We start from the raw sequence: 20,648 nt of genomic DNA on the forward strand, positions 1-20,648 counted from the left end.
ATAGTTTCTCCAAAACATTTTATTAGCTCCCCCCACCCCCGACAAAAATCCAAAGAAAATTCCAAATGAAAGCAACCAAAAATTCCATTCTAAAAATGAGGCAAGAGCCTTAGATTTCCAAAAACTCAGTTACACAACTGGTGTTGGTCATCAGGTAAAGCAGTTGAATGGTATACAGTAAATAAGTGATACTCATGAGACTTGATTATTTCCACTCTACCTATCAAGCCCCGCATCCTGCCCTTGGCATCCCATTCCCTCAGCAAAGGCTCATCACAAATGGACCCAGAAACAAACAGCTGTTCTGAAAACTGCTCCTTAAGTGTACTTCCTGCTTCTACAATTCAAGTCTGATGACAAGAAGTTATAAGCAGCTTCATTAGAGCCTATCACTGTCAATAGCAACTAAGCTGCAGGAAGAGCCTTAGCACTAGTTTCCCCTGCTTTTTAAACCTTAGAAACAATATCATTTTAAAAATTAATTTACATATGGTTATTTACTTTCCAATTTGATCAGGGAATGGAGAGCAAGGGCTCTGCCAGTGACTCAAAATATGCATCAATTTTTAAAGACTGATCATTAAGAAATATAGTTCATATTAAAATTAAAATGTACTCCTATCTCTACCCCTCCAGGATGGCATAATTTCAATTTGTATTACACATATATGCAATACTCTCAAAAAATGTTTTATATCACAGCTGTTAACTACTTAGTACTAGCCATCAAACATCAAACAATTTAGATTTCTTCTGTATGATCTGAAGTTTTCCCCCAAAGACACATTTTATATGGTCATTTTATATGATCAGGCATTAAAAGATTCATCTTTGCTAAATGAAGTAATATGGTATGGCCATTTTCAAATTAAAATCAGCTTCATTCTGAACCAGATCTCTAAGGTCTGGTTCCACCTAAGATTTTGTAATACAAACAATACACCACTTGTAGGAAACAACTTTCAAGATTTGTACTGCTTGAGACACATCAAATAGCAGGTCACGGAGCCTAGCTTCTTTGTTAACTTTTCAAAATCCTTCTGTGGAGAATAATCCAGGAGAAACTATTTGCCATTAATGTCTTTGTGTAACGTCTCTGCTCAAATTTCAAATGGGAGAACCCCTAAAATTTAAGCTATCTGATTTTCGTATTTTACTGTGCCGCAAGCTCAAGCTTACCTGATTATTCAGCACTTTCCGCACGACTCCTCAAAGTTTTCCTACACCCAAACTCCCACCACCTAGTAACAGCTTTCACAAGCAAGATGCCAATGCTCTCCTAAACCTCCAAAGCAGGGTGTATTTCCTGATCGAACAAAGAGCAACAAAGAAGTGGGTGGTAACCGCCTCTCACAGAGGCAAGCCAGGACCCATCGAGTCTGATCCACGAACACAAGCAGTAACAGTTCCACGTCTCCCTAGCACCGTCATATTTCCCGCGAAGACTAACTACCTCAAACTCGAAAAACCCCGATTTTTTTCGAGGAAGTGAAGCCTTTTCGTTTGAATCCTGAGAAAGTGGCGCTGAAAGCACCGGGCGAACAAAGGAGAGGGATGGAGCCCCGGCGAAACGGAGGAGTGAGTGTGCCCCAAGGCGTCCATGGGCCCCCACCCTCAGTAACTACTCGCCAGCCGCGACCCGGTCGAGGGGTCCGGGGTGAAGCTGGAGGCGGAGAAAGGAGCAGACACTGCGGCCCGCCAGAGACGAAGAGGAAGGGAGGGGCGGGGCGGGAGCGAGCCGCGACCGGGGGGGGGGGGGGGGGGGGGAGGGACGGGGACTGGGGGCGGGGCTCTCGCGGCCGCGGGGCTTTGTGTGAAGTCTGGGCCGGGGTAGATATTTTGACCCGGGGGGGGAGGGGTCGGGGGCCGGAGCAGGGTCCCCCAACACCTCCGTTCCCGCGAGTGGCGGTCAAGAGAGGCGAGAGGCCGGACCATCCCCTTGGCCACCTCCACCGAGGCAGGGTAGGCCGGCGCCGTCCTACAGGCGGCCGCCTTCAGGGCGGCGGACCTTACAGCCGGAGGGAGAGCGGCAAGAGGGAAAAGGGGGGCGTCCACCTGGCACCCGCCGCAGAGCCGGCGGGGGCCGCTCGCCGCGGAGGGGCTCCCCCTGACGGCGTCGGGTCGGGAATGGGTTAAGATGCGGCCAGACGTCGGTCCCTCCTCCTTCCCACCCCTCAGCACCGGCGCCCACTCGCTTCGGCGGCCGCGGAGTCCGGCTCGGCTCCCGGCCTGGCTCCCCAGCCCTGCCCGCCCACCCTGCCGCCGTCCCGGCCTCTCACCATCGTAGTAGTAGCAGACTTTCTTCTTGCCGCCTCCCTGACTGTACGCCATGGGCTCCCCGGCCACCGCCGCCTCCGGGCTCCGGCTCCTCCTCCTGCTGCTGCTGCTGCCGCCGCGGCTCGGCGGGGAAAGAAAAGGGCTGGGGCGAAGGTGGGGGTGGCAGTCCCGCGGGGAAGGGCCAGCCGAAGGGAGGAGAGGAGGGGGTGCCGGGAGGACTCGGTACCGCCCGGCCAAGGGGCCGAGAGCGCGGAGCGGGGGGTGGCAGCGGCGCCAACTCGCGACACTGGGGAGGGGGAGGGGGCAGCCAAACCACCTCCGGAGGCCGAGGGGAGGTGGGACGCGCCCACTGTGGCCTTCACGGGGGGGAAAGAGGGATCCGACTAGAAAAAGAAACCTTGTCAGCCTTGAGATAAGAGGCCTGCTAATGATGAATAACTTGTGGAGAGCGGCGCCAAATGCAGTCGTGAAACGAGAAAAATAGTCAGGCTATCACTCCACAAGTAGCTAAAGGGAGTGTCGCGCCGGGTGAGCGCTCCCCCCCTCACAATCTTCGCACAGTGGTTGCGCCTATTCGGAGTCTGCGCAGTCGCGCCTCCCCAACCATAGTCTTGGCCGCCTAGACCCCCTCCGCGTCGTCCCACGCCGCTCCCCTCCCCCCACTGTCGCGAAGCTCCCGCCCGAGCGGACCACGTGCCGGGAACCGGGCGGGGAGAGACCACTCTTGCACCCCTTCCGGCCTCTTCGAACACGCCGGGCTGCAGCCCATGGTCCCTGGGCCGGGTCGCCTCAGGTTTCTCGTTTGTTCATTTATTCTTTATTTTTTGTTGATAATTGCTCCGAGGTTGCGACCTGTTAAGGGGACCTAATACAGACAATAAGTAGTACAGTACTGCCTGGTTTTGAATGAGTATTTATAGAATGCATTTACATCAGGGCGTAAAGCACAGTGCTAAGCATTTGCACTTATAATATTTTCATTGAAACCTATTTATAAAAGCTACCTGTTAGGCCATTTAAGACTCCCCCAAACGCTGAGATGTAAGTATTATTCCTATTTCTTCTTTAGTAAGGTACTTGGTCGTCTCCACTGTTGATGATCCAGGGTTTGAATTCATTCAGTCTCCCCCCCCCCCCCCCCCCCCAATCCACATATCCATACTGCTGCTGCTGTTTGGACCCTAGAAGATTGGAGCAGAATGCTAAAACACTTTCAAAACTCATGGAAGCGATAAATACCTGTGTCTGATCAATAGGTCAACAAACATTTGTCAAGCACCTATTGTAAGCCAACCACATTGCATTGTAAGGGGTGGGGGCTTCTGACAGTCTACAGTGTAGCACTCTTATTCCAACTATATCTTGTACAATTTTCTCCCAAATACCCGAATACACGAATACACACTCTTCCATAGCCTCACCAAAAAAAAAAAGGCCTTATTGAAGCAGGAGCCATTTGGAGCCACTACCAAAAATATCTTCTTGATTTTGCTATTGACTTCAAAATCCTCAAGGTATTTATACTTAAAAAAGCAATTTTCCTGGATCTCACCCCAAGAAGTTTAAGAAAAGTCCAGAGTAACCCCTTTTCCCAAGTCTGTATTTTTAACAAGCATACCAGGTAACTGATGCATTTGGTACAAGAACCACAGTGTGAGAAACATTGGCTTAAGGTTAATTACAAGGTATTGACTTTAAAGTTTTACTCTATCAAGTCCAAAATCAACTTGGTAGATTCTGAGCAAAAACTAATATTCTTCTCAGATTCAGCATAGTGAAGTCTGAAATGAGACTTTATTTACTTCAGGAAAATTTCCCTGACTCTACCTACCTCCTTGACCCCAAGTCTTTCTTTGTAGTTCTTGGGACTAGTACTGCTCTAGCTCAACACCACGTTAAGATAGCTCACAACTTCTTTTAACTTCTGATTAGAATAGAGGTTAGCCAGAGGAAGGACTATGTCTGCTTTGCATGCAATGTTATCTCTGTGCCTATGACATGGGGCAAGTCACTTAAACTTTTTTTGGTCTGAATTGCCTTATCTGTAAAATGAGGCAGGATCACTTAAAGAATACTTCCTCATATGAATACTGAGTGGCTCAAATAAGAAAGTTAATATGGGATAGTTTTTAAACAGTGAGGACTTGGTAAATATAAGGGATTATTATGATTGTTATTACAATACTGGTAATAATAATCATTGTTTGCATCCACAGCATTTAGCTTTGAATGTGTGAGATGAGCCTGGGCATATATCTTAACTGTTGAGGAACTTGTTATGTTATTTATTATTTAATAATTTTAAACTAATTGAAGCAAATTATTTTACCCTTAGAAACTAGCATTGGAGAAGGATATCTTTCTTACCCAGTGGCAAGAGCTGACCAAGTGAATTATGTGCCTAAACGTCATAATGAACTATAGATTATCAAACATTCTATCAGAATTGACAAACTCTAATTTCATTTACTGTATTCAAACTCATCTCTCACAAACCTTTTTTACCATCAGAGAAAAGAAAGTCTTTTGGGTGCCTGGGTGGCTCAGTTGGTTGGGCATCCATCTTTGGCTCGGGTCATGAACTTGCGGTCTGTGAGTTCAAGCCCCATGTCCAGCTGTGTGCTAACAGCTCAGAGGCTGGAGCCTGCTTCGGATTCTCTGTCTCCCTCTCTCTCTCTCTCTCTGCCCCTCCACCTCTCACACTCTGTCTCTGTCTCTTTTTCTCAAAAATAAATAAAAAGTTTTAGACAATATATAGGAGAAGGAAACAAGTTGAGAACAAGGTTAATTCATAGAATGTGTAATTGAGGATTGTCTTTATTCTTTTTTTTTTTTACATTATTTTTTAAATGTTCATTTATTTGCAGGGGGAGGGGCAGGGAGAGAGGGGGAGAGAGGATCCAAAGTAGGCTCCTCACTGACAGCAGGGAGCCCAATGTGGGGTTGAATTCAGAACCACGAGATCCTGACCTGAGCCACAGCTGGACACTCAACCAACTGAGCCACCCAAGGGCCTGGAGGATTGTCTTTATTCTTAAACTATTTTTCTTTGGTTTCTACTTCGTCTCCATGGACATATCTTTATAATCTTGAAGATGTTTAGTACTTTGAGATTATTCAATGAAAGGATCTGTTAAACGTAATTGGATTATTTTGACTATTTAGAACTGATTGACTAGAAACTATTTAGATTATTTAGAAACCGATTGTTTAAAAAAAACCCAGAAAACAATTGTCTCAGTTTATGCTAAAAATGAAACCCTGCTACCAACTGCAGCAGATAGTTTAATTTTTAGTTACTATAAAAGAATTGTTCATATAAGCTTGTTTCTACTCTAAGGGAAATTTAGATTTCTTGGTGTTAAATTCTATGTAGCAATTCCATAAGGTAGTACAGAAGGTAGAGAAGTAGAATTACTAACATGAGGGTGCTGTCACAAACTAAACCAGCCTCAAGCTGAATTTTGATTTCCCTAGAAACATGGTTCCTATTTTTACCCAGTACTATAAGCTATAACTCATTAATCTGAACAGTAGCACCAAATAATGAAACATTATTGTGCTATTTGAGCTGTGCATTTGTGTAATAAAATTTTAAATTTCCCATTTTTATTAAAAATAGATTTTTGAATCATAGCTTATCTACTAAATTATTCTGTTGCATTACACTTTCCATGTCACCCCTCTTAGCTTCTTAGCTGATGGGTGCTTTGCTTCTGTCCCTTAAAACATAGTATTACTTTCATCCAGCCCATCTACTTACACACATTTTCTAGAAAAATTCTATACCCATGCTTTATCTGGGAAAATGTATTTGCTAGTGTCTCCCAATCACCCAACACTTGTATCTTAATTCTTCATCTTTCCTCTCAAATTTTTTAACTTTCCTTCAAATCTGATAATTATTTCTCTCTACTCAGCACAGAACTGTACGAAGGGAGGTAGAGTATGTGTGTTGGGACCATTGAGTGAAAAGCCCAATAATGAGGATCATGGAGCAGAATGGTGGGACCTGGGTCCTTGAAGACCTCATTTATATCTGTACCAGACCTGGACTGTCCACCTCCTGACTTCTGGTTACATGCAGGGAAAAAAGGCATATCAAAACAAATATTTGGGTAAACCACTGTAGTCAGGACTTTGTTAAATGCAGTTGGATACAATCCTACTTCATGTAAAATATGCATTAGGAGTTAGTGGCTTTTGGTGATTTCCAGTTAGAAATTACAGATTTCTGTGGAGAGACAACTTTCCTTGGGTTTTGAACATCTTGAGAGTGGATGCCCTTTCTTCCAAATGCCCTTTCCAAAATGCCCTTTTTTCCAAACAATCCATTCAAAGATGTTTGTATAATGAACAGCTTTGGAAGATAAGAGAAAGTGACTCCCTCTGGGGCAAAGGCAGGGCACGCATACTACCCATTATAAAAGATTCAGGTTCTCTAAGTTCAGGGTTCATCTCCTATAACGCAACACGCTACAAGTGTGTCATCTGGTCCTCTTCCTCATGACCTGTAGGAATTGGGGCTTGGCCACAGCACAAAACATAATACTTATACTCTGGTCACTGCTATTGCTTTGAATAATAAATTACCTTTGCCTTAGGCACAGGAGTCTTGTGTCTATGAAACTGTGGTTGTCTAGCTTGTTAGCTTGCAAATAGTGTAAAATCTCAGACCCTTCACATTTCTTGACAGTTTTTAGTGATGAGACTGGGGGGCTGATAAAGACATGGCTTACTAAAAAGGAAGGATGAGAGCCTTGTCAACCAGCAGAATTTGAGGGAAGTCCATGGAAATTGGTAGCAAACATTTGACCAGATTGTACAGTCAACTGGGAATTAAATGGCCCTCCACTGTATTGCCTGTTAATGAAGAGGAACTGGGGGGCTTGCAGGCTGAATACCAACCAGTAGGTTTAAAGACAGGTGGCTGCACAGTATCCTGCTTGTGTAGCTTTCCTCCAGGTGGGGGCACTTCTTCACCATGTTGGAGACACAGCCAACCTGTGTTTTCAGACTTAGGTTGATCCCACTAGCGATCCCCAACAGTTGTAATAAATAATACTTGATTTCTGGGGATACCCTGTCCACTCCCAGAACTATACTTCTTGTATGGAAGTCAGGTATTAATTTTACCGCTTCCAAGATCACAGTAATGTGCACCCTAGCTATGGTCATAAGAGACTTTGAAGTGTTTAAGGACCCACCAGTAGATTGCATAGGTTTCAGATGACAGTGGAGATCTCTTTGAAACAGGGCCACCCTTAGTTATTTGGAGGAACTTCCCAGAAGGATAACTGACTCCTTTATGTGCACTCTGTGGTTGATTATCTTGATGATGTCAGGCAATTAGAAAAGATGGTAAGAAATTTGTCCCTGAGTTTAGCTCAAGTGATCAGTGATGCCACCGAAGCCTTAGAAAGCAGTGAGGTCTGCCTCAACTCACCAGCCAGGGTTGTTATAGATGATAGAATTACCCTAGGTGGCAGGTTTTGAACCATCCTTAATACATCAGCTGAACTGGATTAATGCCTCAGACCAGGTAGAAAGGTCAAATCAGAATCATAAGGGAAAAAGCCAGTGGCTTTCTAAGGTAGACCCGATGGTTTATGGGATTTCAGGAACCTTGGGGCATGCCTGAGGTCAATACTACAGATTGGTCTCCTCCTGCTGCTTGGCTGTCAGTGACAGGGCCTTAATTAAACGCTATATGAGACAAATTGAATGAAGCCTCTGCTAGTCAGATTAATCAGAGTAGTTAGGGGCGCCTGGGTGGCGCAGTCGGTTAAGCGTCCGACTTCAGCCAGGTCACGATCTCGCGGTCCGGTCCGTGAGTTCGAGCCCCGCGTCGGGCTCTGGGCTGACGGCTCGGAGCCTGGAGCCTGTTTCCGATTCTGTGTCTCCCTCTCTCTCTGCCCCTCCCCCGTTCATGCTCTGTCTCTCTCTGTCCCAAAAATAAATAAAAAAAAAAAAAAAAAAAAAAAAAAACGTTGAAAAGAAAAAAAAAAAAATCAGAGTAGTTAATGGTAATCTATCCATGTGAAAGTTTGAGTTCTGTCAAGAACACGTAGGGTGGATTGTTAGAAGAGGCCTGCACATTCTTGCTGAGTGTCCTGTACATTCTTGCTGAGTATGCCAGGTTGCAAGACTTCTCTGTCTCCTGAGACTAAGCAGTTTCTGTAGCTAGTCACATAGATATCTAAGTAGGAAGGTGACATATCATGACTAATGTGTAAGTGCTCACTCTCAGGGTCAGGGAGACTGGCTTGCTTGCTGCTTGCTCGGAAATCTGGGCCCTTGGTCCCGGGTTTCTCTTTTGCAGTACAACCCACTCTGTGTGCAGGTGTCATCTGGGTCGTTACGTATTCTTTCTGGGACTTAGGAGACAAGAGAAACTGAAAAAAATGGGTTGATGCTCATTCAGTTTTTCTATGCTGTGAGCAGTAAAGTACTTTGTCTCTGATCCAGGAATCTCCTGACTTCAGCCAGAGTCCATGAAACTTTAACAGGTTAACTTAACTCACTTGCAAGATGTGATAAAATCTCAAGGGCTTGACAGTTCATGACCATGTAATGCCAAAGCATTGTTAGCAATGAGAAATTTTTCCTTATACTGTGAACCCACAGATATATCCAGCCTACAGTGAATTCTAGATTCTTCTTTCCAGTCATGGGTGGAGCAGGGGGGAACATGTAAAAATTCCTAGCACATTACCTCTGGATGAGTTTTATTGGAAAACTATCAGATCGTTAGTTAGGAGAGGAAAATTGAGATGCTTTTATCCCATTTGTGCTAATGTGAATACAAAGATGTTGAAGTATTCATCAAAAGCACTTAAATAGAATCACAAATTGTTGAAGATTCAGTATCTTTTTTGTGTGAACACGGACAGGGAATGCTGACAATCTAGAATAGATATTGTTCAGCAGCAGTGAAGGTTACCTTCTCTTGCTCTCTTTTAACCATTTTTTTCTTTTTTCTAATTTTATTGAGATATAATGCACCTGTGACCTTGTTTTCTTTTTCATCCAAATTTTGCATTGCCATGCTCCAAGACATTACCACACCTTCCTTTATGTAACAATGACCAACACCCGAGTGCGCATAATGGTACAGACTGCATTATTTAGTGCTGTCCTTTTTTCTATAGTAATGTCTTCTCATTTTGTAAAGCATTAAACTTTTACTGTAGACTCCGGTCTTAGTTGAGCTAGTGGCAAATGTGCTTCACTGGATGTTCATGGCTGATGGCCTGGTATCATAATTTTGCCTCCTTGCTTTACGGGGATAATTTGATGCTAGTTTTTATAGTCTGTTGATACAATAAATGCTTACATTTGTTGGTATATTAGTCTGTTAAAAGCATCTTTCAGGCAAAACTTTTAAAAACAGTCTGTTGAGGCTTGGATTTTTTTTTTTTCTTTCCCCTCCATCACTTGCTTTCCCCTCCAATACACTTTTATTGTATTTCATTTATGATGGTAGGTTAATTACCCAAATACATTTTCATTTCTTCTTAAGCTTAAATAATAAGTATTTGTATGAGGTTTGACTCAAGAAAAGATCTCACTTAAAAATAAGACAAATAATACCTAAATTCATATAGCATTGTCCTAACCCTTCTTCCCTAACTCTCCACCTTTATCCTCCAGCATCCTATGTGCAGTTTATATGTTAGCATCTATATTTTTTTCTTATTCATACTTATTTACCTTTACAAAATTATAAGATCCTTGAGGGCATATGTATTAGTTTACTCGGGCTGCAATAACACAATACCATAAATTAAGTGGCTTAAACAATAGAAATTTATTTTCTCACAATTTTGGAGGCTAGAAGCCTAAGATAAGGGTATTGGCAGGTTTAGTTTCTTCTGAGTCCTCTTTCTTTGGCTTGCAGATGGCTGGCTTTTCTCTGTGTCCTCACATGGTCATCCCTTTGTGTTGTCTGTGACCTAACCTTCTCTTTTGTAAGGGCACCATACAAAAAGTCTTATTGGGGGTGCCTGGGTGGCTCAGTTGGTTAAGCATCTGACTTCAGCTCAGGTCATGACTCACAGTTTGTCAGTTTGAGCTCCACATCAGGTTCTGTGCTAACAGCTCAGACCCTGGAGCCTGCTCCAGTCTCAGTCTCTCTCTCTGTCTCTCTCTCTCTGCCTCTCCCCTGCTCCCACTCTCTCTCTCTCAAAAATAAACACTGAAAAAAAAAAGTCTTATTGAATTAGTACCAGACCTCACAGCCCCATTTTAACTCACCTCTTTAAAGGTCCTAACTCCAAATACATCACATTCAGAGGTTCTAGGGGTTAGGACTTCGACATATGAACTTTAATGGAACACAAGTCAGTCCATAACAGGAGGGAAACTTGTCTTATAAGTCTTCAAATTTCGGATGACTGATGTAAATGTACACATCATAATGTTCTAAAATTAATTCAGGCTTTGTAATGTATTAAAATAGCCCCACTTATGCTACAACTACTCTATAAAATACATCAAAATAATCCCTTGAAGCCTCCTAGATAAGAGTATTATATTGGTCAAGGTTCTTGGTTGCCAGTTCTGGTGATGATAAGCAAAACAGAATGTATTAGAAGGGTATAGATGGCTCAAGAAGTTGATGGGAAAGCAAGAGGAACAGGCTTGGAAAATTGAGAAGAATCAACCTGTAAGACAGATGATAAAACACAGCTAAATATCTTCATATGCGGGGTCTGGTTATGAGGGTGCTTTCTCCGTGGACATTGGAAACTGTCACTGCTAACAATCACCAAACCCAGCTTAAGACCCTGGAGTTAGCTGCCACTTTGTGCACTGTCCCTGCCTTCTCTGTGTGTTAACTTCAGCACAAAAGTCCTGGGCAGGAGCACCCAATAAATGGTTCTTAGGTTATATGCTCTAGCTGTCAGGAATCAATGGAAGTGAAGTGTGTGGTCTTTTGGTAGAAGATGGGAGCATGGCTCCCACTAAAATACATCAATGACAGACTGCCCAAACATAAGAAGAGGGTCAAAATGCTGGTCAGCCCAAAAGTGTCCACCTCAGCTATTAGCCTCTTGATAGCAAATGACATATAATTAACTCTGATGGTTTTTTTTTATCTTGTATTGAAGGTCTCATCTTTCTCTTTATAAAATAACTTTGAAAACTTAATTTTTATTATAATGTATTCAACTAGAAAATGAGCCATTTGTGTAGAAAATAAAGAAAAATTACTGGTAATCTCATAGACATCAGATCTAACATAGTCCATTTTGGTGGTTAATTTTATGTGTCACCTTGCTGGGGCCACAGTTCTGAGATATTCAGACATTCTGGATGTTTCTGAGTGATGGTTAGTTTCACCTGTCAACTTAATTGAGCCACGGAATGCTGAGATACTTGGTTAACCATTATTCTGGGTCTTTCTGTGAGGATGTTTCTAGGTGGGATTAAGATTTGAACCAGTAGGTTGAGTAAAGCAGACTGCCTTCCATAATGTGGTTGGGCCCCATCCAGTTAGTTAAAGTTCTAATTGGAACAAAAGACTGACTTCCTCCCGAGCAAGAGGGAATTCTGCCAGCAGATGGCCTTCAGACTTGAACTGCAATATTGACTCCTGGGTCTCTAGCCTTTGGACTTGAAATTCAGCATCACCTTCCCTGGGTCTCCAGCCTGCTGACCCACCCTGCAGATTTTGGGCGTGCCCATCTCCATAATTGTAGGAGCTAATGCCTTAAAATATATCTTTTTAAAGATACACACATCTTATTGATTCTGTTTCTTTAGAGAACCTGACTAATAAAATCATGAAGATAGAATGAGTACTGTGTCACTGAAGAGTAAGCTGTATACTGCATGACTGAAATCTGGTGCAGTTCAGCTCTCTTATGTTAATGCTTTCTTTAAGCTATTAGCATACCACAGAAACTAAAGAAGAAAAGAACTGCATAGGTTATGCAGTTTTTATATTTTGCTGAGTTTCCCTCTACACTGTATTTCCAAGTACTTTAAAAGTACCTATAACAGGCAATAAAGATTTTCGCTACACCCACCGGAAAATTATTCAGTGTCTTTATAATAAAAATCTACCAGAATTTAGCTTAGCTTATTTTATTCTATTAAATAAATACTTCCCGTTAAATTATTTCCCTTATTAGTTACTGCTTTCAGTTACATTACTTGCAAATACTCATTGGCTAGGTAGGATGGAATCAGCGTTAATTATTCATCTTGCTTTTACTTCCTCAATTATTTTTCTACTAAAATTTTAAGATAATAGGAAATACCTAAAATTGTAGATTCCCTAAAAATTTATTTATAAATTGAACTTTTGGTATCTTAAAGTTGCATATTAAATAATTTAAAAAGTAACCTTGCTGGAATTTTCTAATTATAAAAATGCTTGCCCTAAGTACTTAGTTGGTGCCTGGCAAAATTTCCTTCCCTTTTTCTCCCTTCCTCCTTTCTTTCCTTTTCTGTTTCTTTCTGAACTATCTATCCTTTCAAGTCTATTTTGCTAACATCATAGTTATCATCCTAGAATGGTTTCTATAATGTGAATTTTTGTGCGTTTTATCAATTTTGATCCCCAAATATTTGGAACTTATTCTGGGAAAAAATGTTGATGCCCTTAATGTAATGTGATTATTACAAAGATGTTTAATAACAACTTTATAATTTTTGATCAGTGTTCATGTTAGACAAAAGAACTGTGCTATTTTTTTTTTTTTTTTTTTTAATATGGAACGTTTCAGGATTGTGTGTCACTCTTATGCAGAGGACATGCTGGTATTCTCTGTATCATTCCAATTTTTTTTTTTTAATTTTTTTTTTTAACGTTTATTTATTTTTGAGACAGAGAGAGACAGAGCATGAACGGGGGAGGGGCAGAGAGAGAGGGAGACACAGAATCGGAAGCAGGCTCCAGGCTCCGAGCCATCAGCCCAGAGCCCGATGCGGGGCTCAAACTCACGGACCGCGAGATCGTGACCTGAGCTGAAGTCGGACGCTTAACCGACTGAGCCACCCAGGCGCCCCTCATTCCAATTTTAATGTTTTATTTTTTTTATTTTTGAGAGAGAGAGAGAACGGGGGAGGGGCAGAGAAAGAGGGAGGCACAGAATCTGAAGCAGGCTCCAGGCTCTGGCTTCCAGCACAGAGCCCCACACAGGGCTCGAATTCATGAACCATGACCTGAGCCAAAGTCGGATGCTTAACCAATTGAGCCCCCCCAGACGCGCCCCACAGTGGTCCTCTTTTGACAGCACAATTATCATTTCTTACCGAATCGCTGAGTCCAAGTTAACTAAGTAAGCTAGTGAGGCCTGACACAGACCTGTCGCCACCATCTTGAAACTGACTGCCTCCAGGCCTCATGCTAGTCTGAAATGGATTAGTACTTGCAACTAAAGTTGATGCATAAAACTTCGGATTATATAGTATTTGAGTTTTGTTTTATATGTGGTTCTATAGAAAAATAAAAAAATGTAAACAGGCCAAAGAAAATCATCTATCATTCATCTCTTTCTAGCCTGAAATAACATTTTGTTGCATGTACTGCCCTACTTTTTAAATGCATACTAAGCTATGTAAGCACATAAGAAAATACATTATAAAACAAAAGTGGTTTTATCCAACAAACCTATTGGTATACTGTTTGATAAGTGCGTAATGTTTTAAATTTATGTTTTCCCTATCAATAATACATTTCTATATAAATAAATGCAAAACTATTTCATGAATAAAGTAGGATTTGTTTAACCAAACCTCTATTAGATTTTTAAAAATCTTGGGCTCTTATAAAACCGTACCTTCTTTAAATGTATTATAATAGATCTTTGTGCATTTGTCCAATATTTACCTTAAAGAGCTTCTGATATATCGCTATGTTTAGGTCCATTAGAATTATATTATAAAAAGCTGCCTTTATCAAGTATGGGGGAGAATAGCTGTGGTTTTTGTACCACATTTTCCCCTTTTTTTCTGGTTCTTTAGGGGAACTACACCTTGTAACATCTTACTCTGCCTCCCACCTTGGGCCATGATCCTGGAAGGGTTGAATCACATGGCCTCCCTCCTTCCCTCCCAGGCATCTGCTTGTGATCCAAATTGGACCAGAGTATTTCCCCAGACATTGCTGATAGAGCAAATTGAGAGACTTGTCTATCTGCTCTTGGCTGTCTTCCCTGGCACGAAGGAGGAGGCTGTTTGTACAAGGAGCAACTGAGAGAATTAAAGAGGGAAGTAGAAAAGTGATAGATGACAGGAGGGAAGGAAGGAATGAAGGAAAGAAGGAAGGGAGGAAGGGAAGAATGAAGGAAGGAAAGGAAAGGGAAGGAAGGAAAGGAAGGAAGGAAAAAAGGAAAGAAGAAAGGAGGGAAGGATGGAAGGAAGGAAGGAAATATTTGAGCTTCTATATCTAGCTATGCCTGAGAGTTAGAACTACCTCTGGACTCTTCAGTTGTATGAGCCGATAAATTCACTTTATAATTTTTTTTTGTTTTTTGTTTATACTTCAGTTGTATAAGCCGATAAATTCACTTTATTATTTTTTTATTTTTTGCTTATACTAGTTGATTTGGATCTCTGTCTCTTATAACCAAAACAGTCTTGATAATACATGAAGCAATATAAAAAATAAAAGTAATAAAGATTTGTCTGTCTTACCAATAAATTATCTGAGTAGCTATACACACATTTTTTCTATCATGTTGTCCACTATTTTAAAACACAGAATTTCTGCTCTCATGCTTACATGACTTATCACTAGTCTCTACCTATTTAAACATCCAACTTTGAAGGAATGCTGCCCTTTACAGGAACATGACTTTTTCAGAGACTGAAAATTTGGATTAAAAAATTTTTTAAAGTCTGTAAGTATTCACATTTCAAAATGTTGTGCTATAATATATAATGGTCTTTTAAATGCTTCTCATTACAATGGAAATATGATTTCAATTATAACAATTCAGGTTACTAGCAACTTTTCAAGAACACGAATGATGCAAAAGGACTGTTACATAGCTTTGTTTTGAATTTTTCCCATTCATGAGAACTTACCGAGTTGTATTTCCATCATCTTTTCTTGGCACTTGCTTAGTTTTTGACACAGTTGTTGCACAGGAGCATACAAAGCTTAGGAAGTATGACTGGCATCACCTGGTAAACTCAGGATACAAACACTCTTACATGTCTTTTTTTTTTTCCTATGGTCTAGTTTGAAAACTCACCTGCCATATTTAATAGGAAGCGTAATGTCTCCTTAAAATCTTTCCCCCCAAATTGTTCAAGAACTCTGGGAGATGACTGAGCTCAAAGGTTAATCCTGGCAAATAGAGAAGTCTGTAGTAGCTCTTTTTTGCCACAAGGTGTCACAAAAGGAAGAGCTTGCACAGGCTGATCGCTATGCTGTGGGAGTCCCTTGCTGGTCCAGACCCCTGTCCAGAATCCATGACATCCTCTGTACTTGATGCCCCTTCTCTGAGGGTCACCCATTGTTCCCTAAAGCACAACCAGCCTGTAAGCTTGTTGGATTCAGAGAAGCCTCTAGGAGCAAGTATTGCCTTGTGCCCAAACCAGCCCCATCCCATAAACACGTATGTCCTTTTCTTCTTTTGGGGGGTTTCCCTGGGAAGAGCTTTTTATTTTGACATAATTTGAAACTTTCAGAATATTTGCGAGGATGGGATGAGAAACTTCGGTATACCGTTTCTCCAGATTTGCTAGTTACTCCCACATACATTTTTCTTTCTCTGAACCATTTAAAAGGAGGTTGGAAACATTCCTGTGTGTATTTCCTGAGGGCTAAGACATTCCCCTACATAATTAGAGTAGAATTATCAAAGTTAGGAGATATAATAGTTATGTAATGCTATTGTCTAATTCAGAGTGTATGTTAAGATTTCTACAATTATCCCAGTAATATTTTTATAGTTATTCTCCTCCCCCCCCTGCCCCAGTTTAAGATCCGGTCCAGGACCATATATAACATTTAGCTGAAATGCCTGTTTAATCTCCTTTAATCGGAAACCGGTTTTGGGTTGTTGTTGTTGTATTTTTTTTTTTTTTTTTGTCTGTCTTCATCTTGCCATTTTTGAGGAGTACAGGCCAATTATTTTATAGAACGTCTTTCTCTTTGTGTTTATCTGATATTTCTTGTTGCTAGATTTCATTGTTTGCAGAAATGCCTCTGAAGTGTTGTGTCTTTCTCAGTGTGTTATGCCTGGTGACACATGGTGTCTGTTTCCCTCATTACTGATCATGTTAACTGGCTTATGAACTTGGTTAAGGTAATGCCCACCAGGTTTCTCCACTATATAGCTTTTATTTTTCCCCTTGTGAGGAAGTTATTTCTGAGAAGATGGTTTGAGATTCTCCCTGTGGCTGCTTAGTGTTTTTCCCAGCATAGTGGCTGAGTTCTGTGAATGAGCATGCCAAAAGAACATAGTAAAAAAAAAAGAAAATGACATTTTTGTGATCTTGTCTCAGAAGTCATACATCTTCACTTCTACAGAACTTTCTTAGATAAGACAACCACAAAGACGCACCCCGGTTCAAGGCCAGGGGACACAGAGCTCATTACGCAATGGGTAAGACGCAAGGTTGCCTTTGGGAAAAAACGGATCGAGAGTGTTGGCAGCTGTTTTTGAAAGATGCTGTGTGACATACTAGGCAACCTCATGCCTACGGACTCGTGGCCCTTTTCTCCGAGCGGTGCCTCCCCTCCCGCTGTGTGTTCAATCTGTTTAATTTTAGGCCTCTGAGAACCCTGGACTGAGACTCTACCGCCAGTGGATTGGTTGGGGACCCCATCATCTTGTGTGACCCTTGCTGCCCCCCAGTGCAGCCATCCAGACGAGAGGTGGCACCTTCCTATGGACCGTGTTGGCAAAGAAGAGAATACAGATGAAAAAGGACCCTCCTCTTGCCTACTGTCCCAGAGCCGCTTACAGAGAATGGTAGATTTTATGGTCTCCTTGCTCTTCAGGTCCCTCCGGATGTCACTTTTATGCTCTGATGCTGGGATCTGTGCATATATAACAGTTGACTTCTTCCCCCTCCCTGCCCCGAGACCTAAGTGCCATACGGTGAGATTCCCAAGGCAGTAGAAACTTTCCGAGGAAATTCAACAAGTCTCATCCCATTCAAGGAATAGAACATAGGTCAAAACTCATCAAGTTGTATACTTTGACTACGTACAGTTTGTTGTACCTCAATTAATATCACCCTCAGGTGGAAACTAGAGTACCGTGTACTCTATGTATCCATCATACATGCTTATAATATGAATAGGTTTTAATTCACTGGTTGGAGGATAAAAACGATTTCACATTTCTTTTTAAGGGACTCTCATTCCCTCTTTACTTTGTTCTCTTTAGAATCCTTATTGTGATAAATTTAAGACACTGAGGGTACTTTGTCCACAAGGGCCACACCTACCATTGTGAAGAAGTCTAATGATCCATTAGAAGTGGACCCTTTGCAGCTCTTCCCGCCACTGGGCCCTCAAGGTGCTGGGTAAGGAAGGCTCTGGCATCAATCACAAATCATGGCCAGGATGAGCCTTCTCTCAGTTTATTCTGAAGCGTGCACATAATCTGTTTCCTTTAACTCTATGCAGATTATTTGTTCCATGGAAACAACCAAGGACACTAATGGGCTAGAAAAGCATTGCTGCTAGTTAATAATATAATGCAATATCAAATAACCCTAAAGGAGGGTCACCACCTAAATTTCCTTGAACTAAAAACTTTTCTCTCTCTCTCTCTCTTTTTTAAATATTTTTGAGGGAAGGACCTGACTAACTCTATACTTGATGTTTATTGTTCTCTATGATCCTTAAAACCCTAGGCTGTAGCATCTGTCACAGATTTAAGGCGACCTCAAACTAATCTCTGAGGACAGTGGACAGTTACTAGCTAGCCCTATCTTTGTACAAATAATTCCCTTAAGTTTCCCAAAATGAATGGCAGCCAACCCAAATGGCATGGTGTCTTCATCTCTAGGAACTAACACTGCCATCATTCCCTTGCTGAAAAGTAAATATTTTAAGAACTGTTCTGTAAATAAGCATCACACACAGCAGAGTTAGAAATTGGGAAGTGGCCTTGGGATTGGCAGAGCTCTCTGTACCTTCAAGGGACAGAATTCAGAGGTCCTCATGAAGAGTTTCCCAGAACCTGTCCCATCCCAGTCGTCCTTCCCCAGGGGAAGTCGCTGCATGGATGCCAAATTCGAAGTGCTGAGCCAGAAGTGGAGAGGAACCTAGTTAATGAGTAAGGGGAGTCCAGTGGTCAGCAGCCAAAGTTCTTCAGCTCCTTAATGTTTCCAGTATTAAAAATAAAAACAAAGGCAGTAGGGAGACTTGTCAGGTTGAAGTAGCCGTTGCAGGGAGTCCTGCTCGTGCCTCGGTGGGCTGCTTCCAGATGAGTTCAGTTGGCTGATAAGAGGAAGGAGTTCCTCTGAAGTGATTGCAGGGCTGAAAATGTGTGTGTGCCACCATTTGTCATCCGAAGTTGCCTAAAAATAAAGGGACCATGTGAATTCTGCTTCAAAACTGCTTTGTTATTGTTCCAGTCACTCTTCAGTGTCCTGTGTAAACTAAGTCCACTCCTCTTCTGTGACACACGTTCACCTGCTGTGACACGGGGACGTGCTGGAGCCACCTGTCACTTGTCCTCTGTCATTTATGAAAGGCTTTGAAGTGGTGGTGATAAAGGGGGTTCTCAGGAGCTCCCAGGCTGCCTGTTCCATGGATCCATCTTCCGTTTCTGCCAGTACATTTGAGGATGATGCCAGGCAGCAGCCTGAAGAAGAGTTGGGAGAGCAGTGAGCAGCTTATGAAGATGGTCCCATGTGCCTGCCCTGGCTTCTTCCTGTCCGCTGCAGCTGTGTGCCTTTGACACCTTCAGGATGGCCACATCATTCGAGGAACACAGCCGGTCATGGATCACCTAGAGGGCGTGGTCTCCCATGTCCTCATAGTTACTGAGTTCCATGAACTTAAATCTCTTTTCACAGCAGGTATGGGATTTCCATGAGAGAGCTCCCCATAGGCTACCCAAAGAAACAGTTACACAGATGGCGGCACCGTGGCTTCTAGTGGTTTACACCCTGAGGTTATCCAGACCCATGAAAGTACACTGAATCCACCAAAAAGGAAAAAAAAAATCTAAATGAGGTAGAGATGGAGCAGTCTTCATTTAGCAGGAATCTTTGCCATGGAAGGGTTAATGAGGATCTGAGAAGAACTTGAAAACCCAAATGTAAACACTTGCAATTATCTGAGTTCTATGGCCCATGACACCGATTACTTAAGTCACGTGTAATACTTTGCATTTCACAGTACAGCATTCATGCATTACAGTGTTGGAAAATCTATAGAATAGAACAAGACACTGAATCAGTTAGGATGCTGTGTGTTGGATGTAATTGAAATCCTAACTCAAAAATGGCTTAAACAATAAACACATTTATTATCCCTCCCTAAACGGGGAGTCTAGAACAGGGGGCTGTTCTTCAGGGCCGGTTGATTGAGCAGCTCAGACATTTTGTGAGAGACCAGGTTACTTAGATCACGTTTTCTGCCATCCGCAGAGTCAGCCTCCTTCTAAGGCTGGCATCACTTTTTTTTTCATCCAGTGGGAGCGAGAATGACACAGTGGGGTGTAAATCTTTCTCATCAGTTTCCTTGGCCAGACTTGATCACAGGCCCACCCTGAATTGGTAACAGTGGCCATGGGAAAGATATATATATATCTCTCGGTTTAGAGTCCAGAGCTTCCCACTTTGTGCTGGGGATGGGTCAAATGTAGAGATATTGATCCCTTCGGGCCCCAGGGCTGCCATTTGTTTCGGTCCAGAAGCTGCAGTCACATCTGAGCAGTCATCTCCAGCCAGAGTGGGATATTCCCTTTATCCCACAGCAGCAAACACTGTCATTTTCCATATTTGTCACATCATGAAAAAAATGAAACCTGATGAATTTGTCTATTTCCACATTATATGAAATAGGCCTAAATGTGGATATCTCTTATGTATTTCCATAATTTTAATACCTTTAATAAAATATTTAGATTTTCATTAAGAGTAGTTAAAAAACACTCATCCATGTCAAACAATAGCTACATTAATTCATGTAATCTTCACAATGGCCCCATAAGGAGCTATTATTTTTATACCCATTTTGCAGATGAAAAAAATCAAGAAGTACAGAAGTTAAGTAATTTGTCCAAGAAAACACACTAGTCAGGATAGGAGCTTGTGACTGAACTCAGGTAATTCCCAAATCTTTCCTCTTATGTTTGATTTGGGATTCTCTGGAAGAGATCGTGGTTTAATCCAGTGGGTATTTAACTTTTGTCTATGACATAGACTCGTAAAAAAAAATA

At 42.0% G+C, this 20,648-nt stretch overlaps 1 protein-coding gene and 1 pseudogene across 2 annotated transcripts in view; both read right to left on the reverse strand.

The window, feature by feature from the left end:
* The window catches only part of HDAC2 (histone deacetylase 2), a 29,482-nt gene extending 26,900 nt beyond the window's left edge, over positions 1 to 2,582 (reverse strand). Inside the window, exon 1 of one of the 2 annotated variants that reach the window (XM_058735021.1) lies at positions 2,280 to 2,582. In XM_058735021.1, the coding sequence (XP_058591004.1) occupies positions 2,280 to 2,331 (52 nt within the window). In that variant the 5' untranslated portion in view covers positions 2,332 to 2,582. Of the gene's footprint in view, positions 1 to 1,179; positions 1,315 to 2,279 lie in introns of those variants that run through there. The other variant, XM_058735022.1, reaches the window with a different exon arrangement.
* Positions 2,583 to 12,993: 10,411 nt separating this feature from the next.
* Positions 12,994 to 13,082, reverse strand: LOC131515600 (U6 spliceosomal RNA; annotated as a pseudogene).
* Positions 13,083 to 20,648: the final 7,566 nt, after the last annotated feature.

Source organism: Neofelis nebulosa, chromosome 6, assembly GCF_028018385.1.
Source record: "Neofelis nebulosa isolate mNeoNeb1 chromosome 6, mNeoNeb1.pri, whole genome shotgun sequence".
Taxonomy (NCBI): Eukaryota; Metazoa; Chordata; class Mammalia; order Carnivora; family Felidae; genus Neofelis; species Neofelis nebulosa.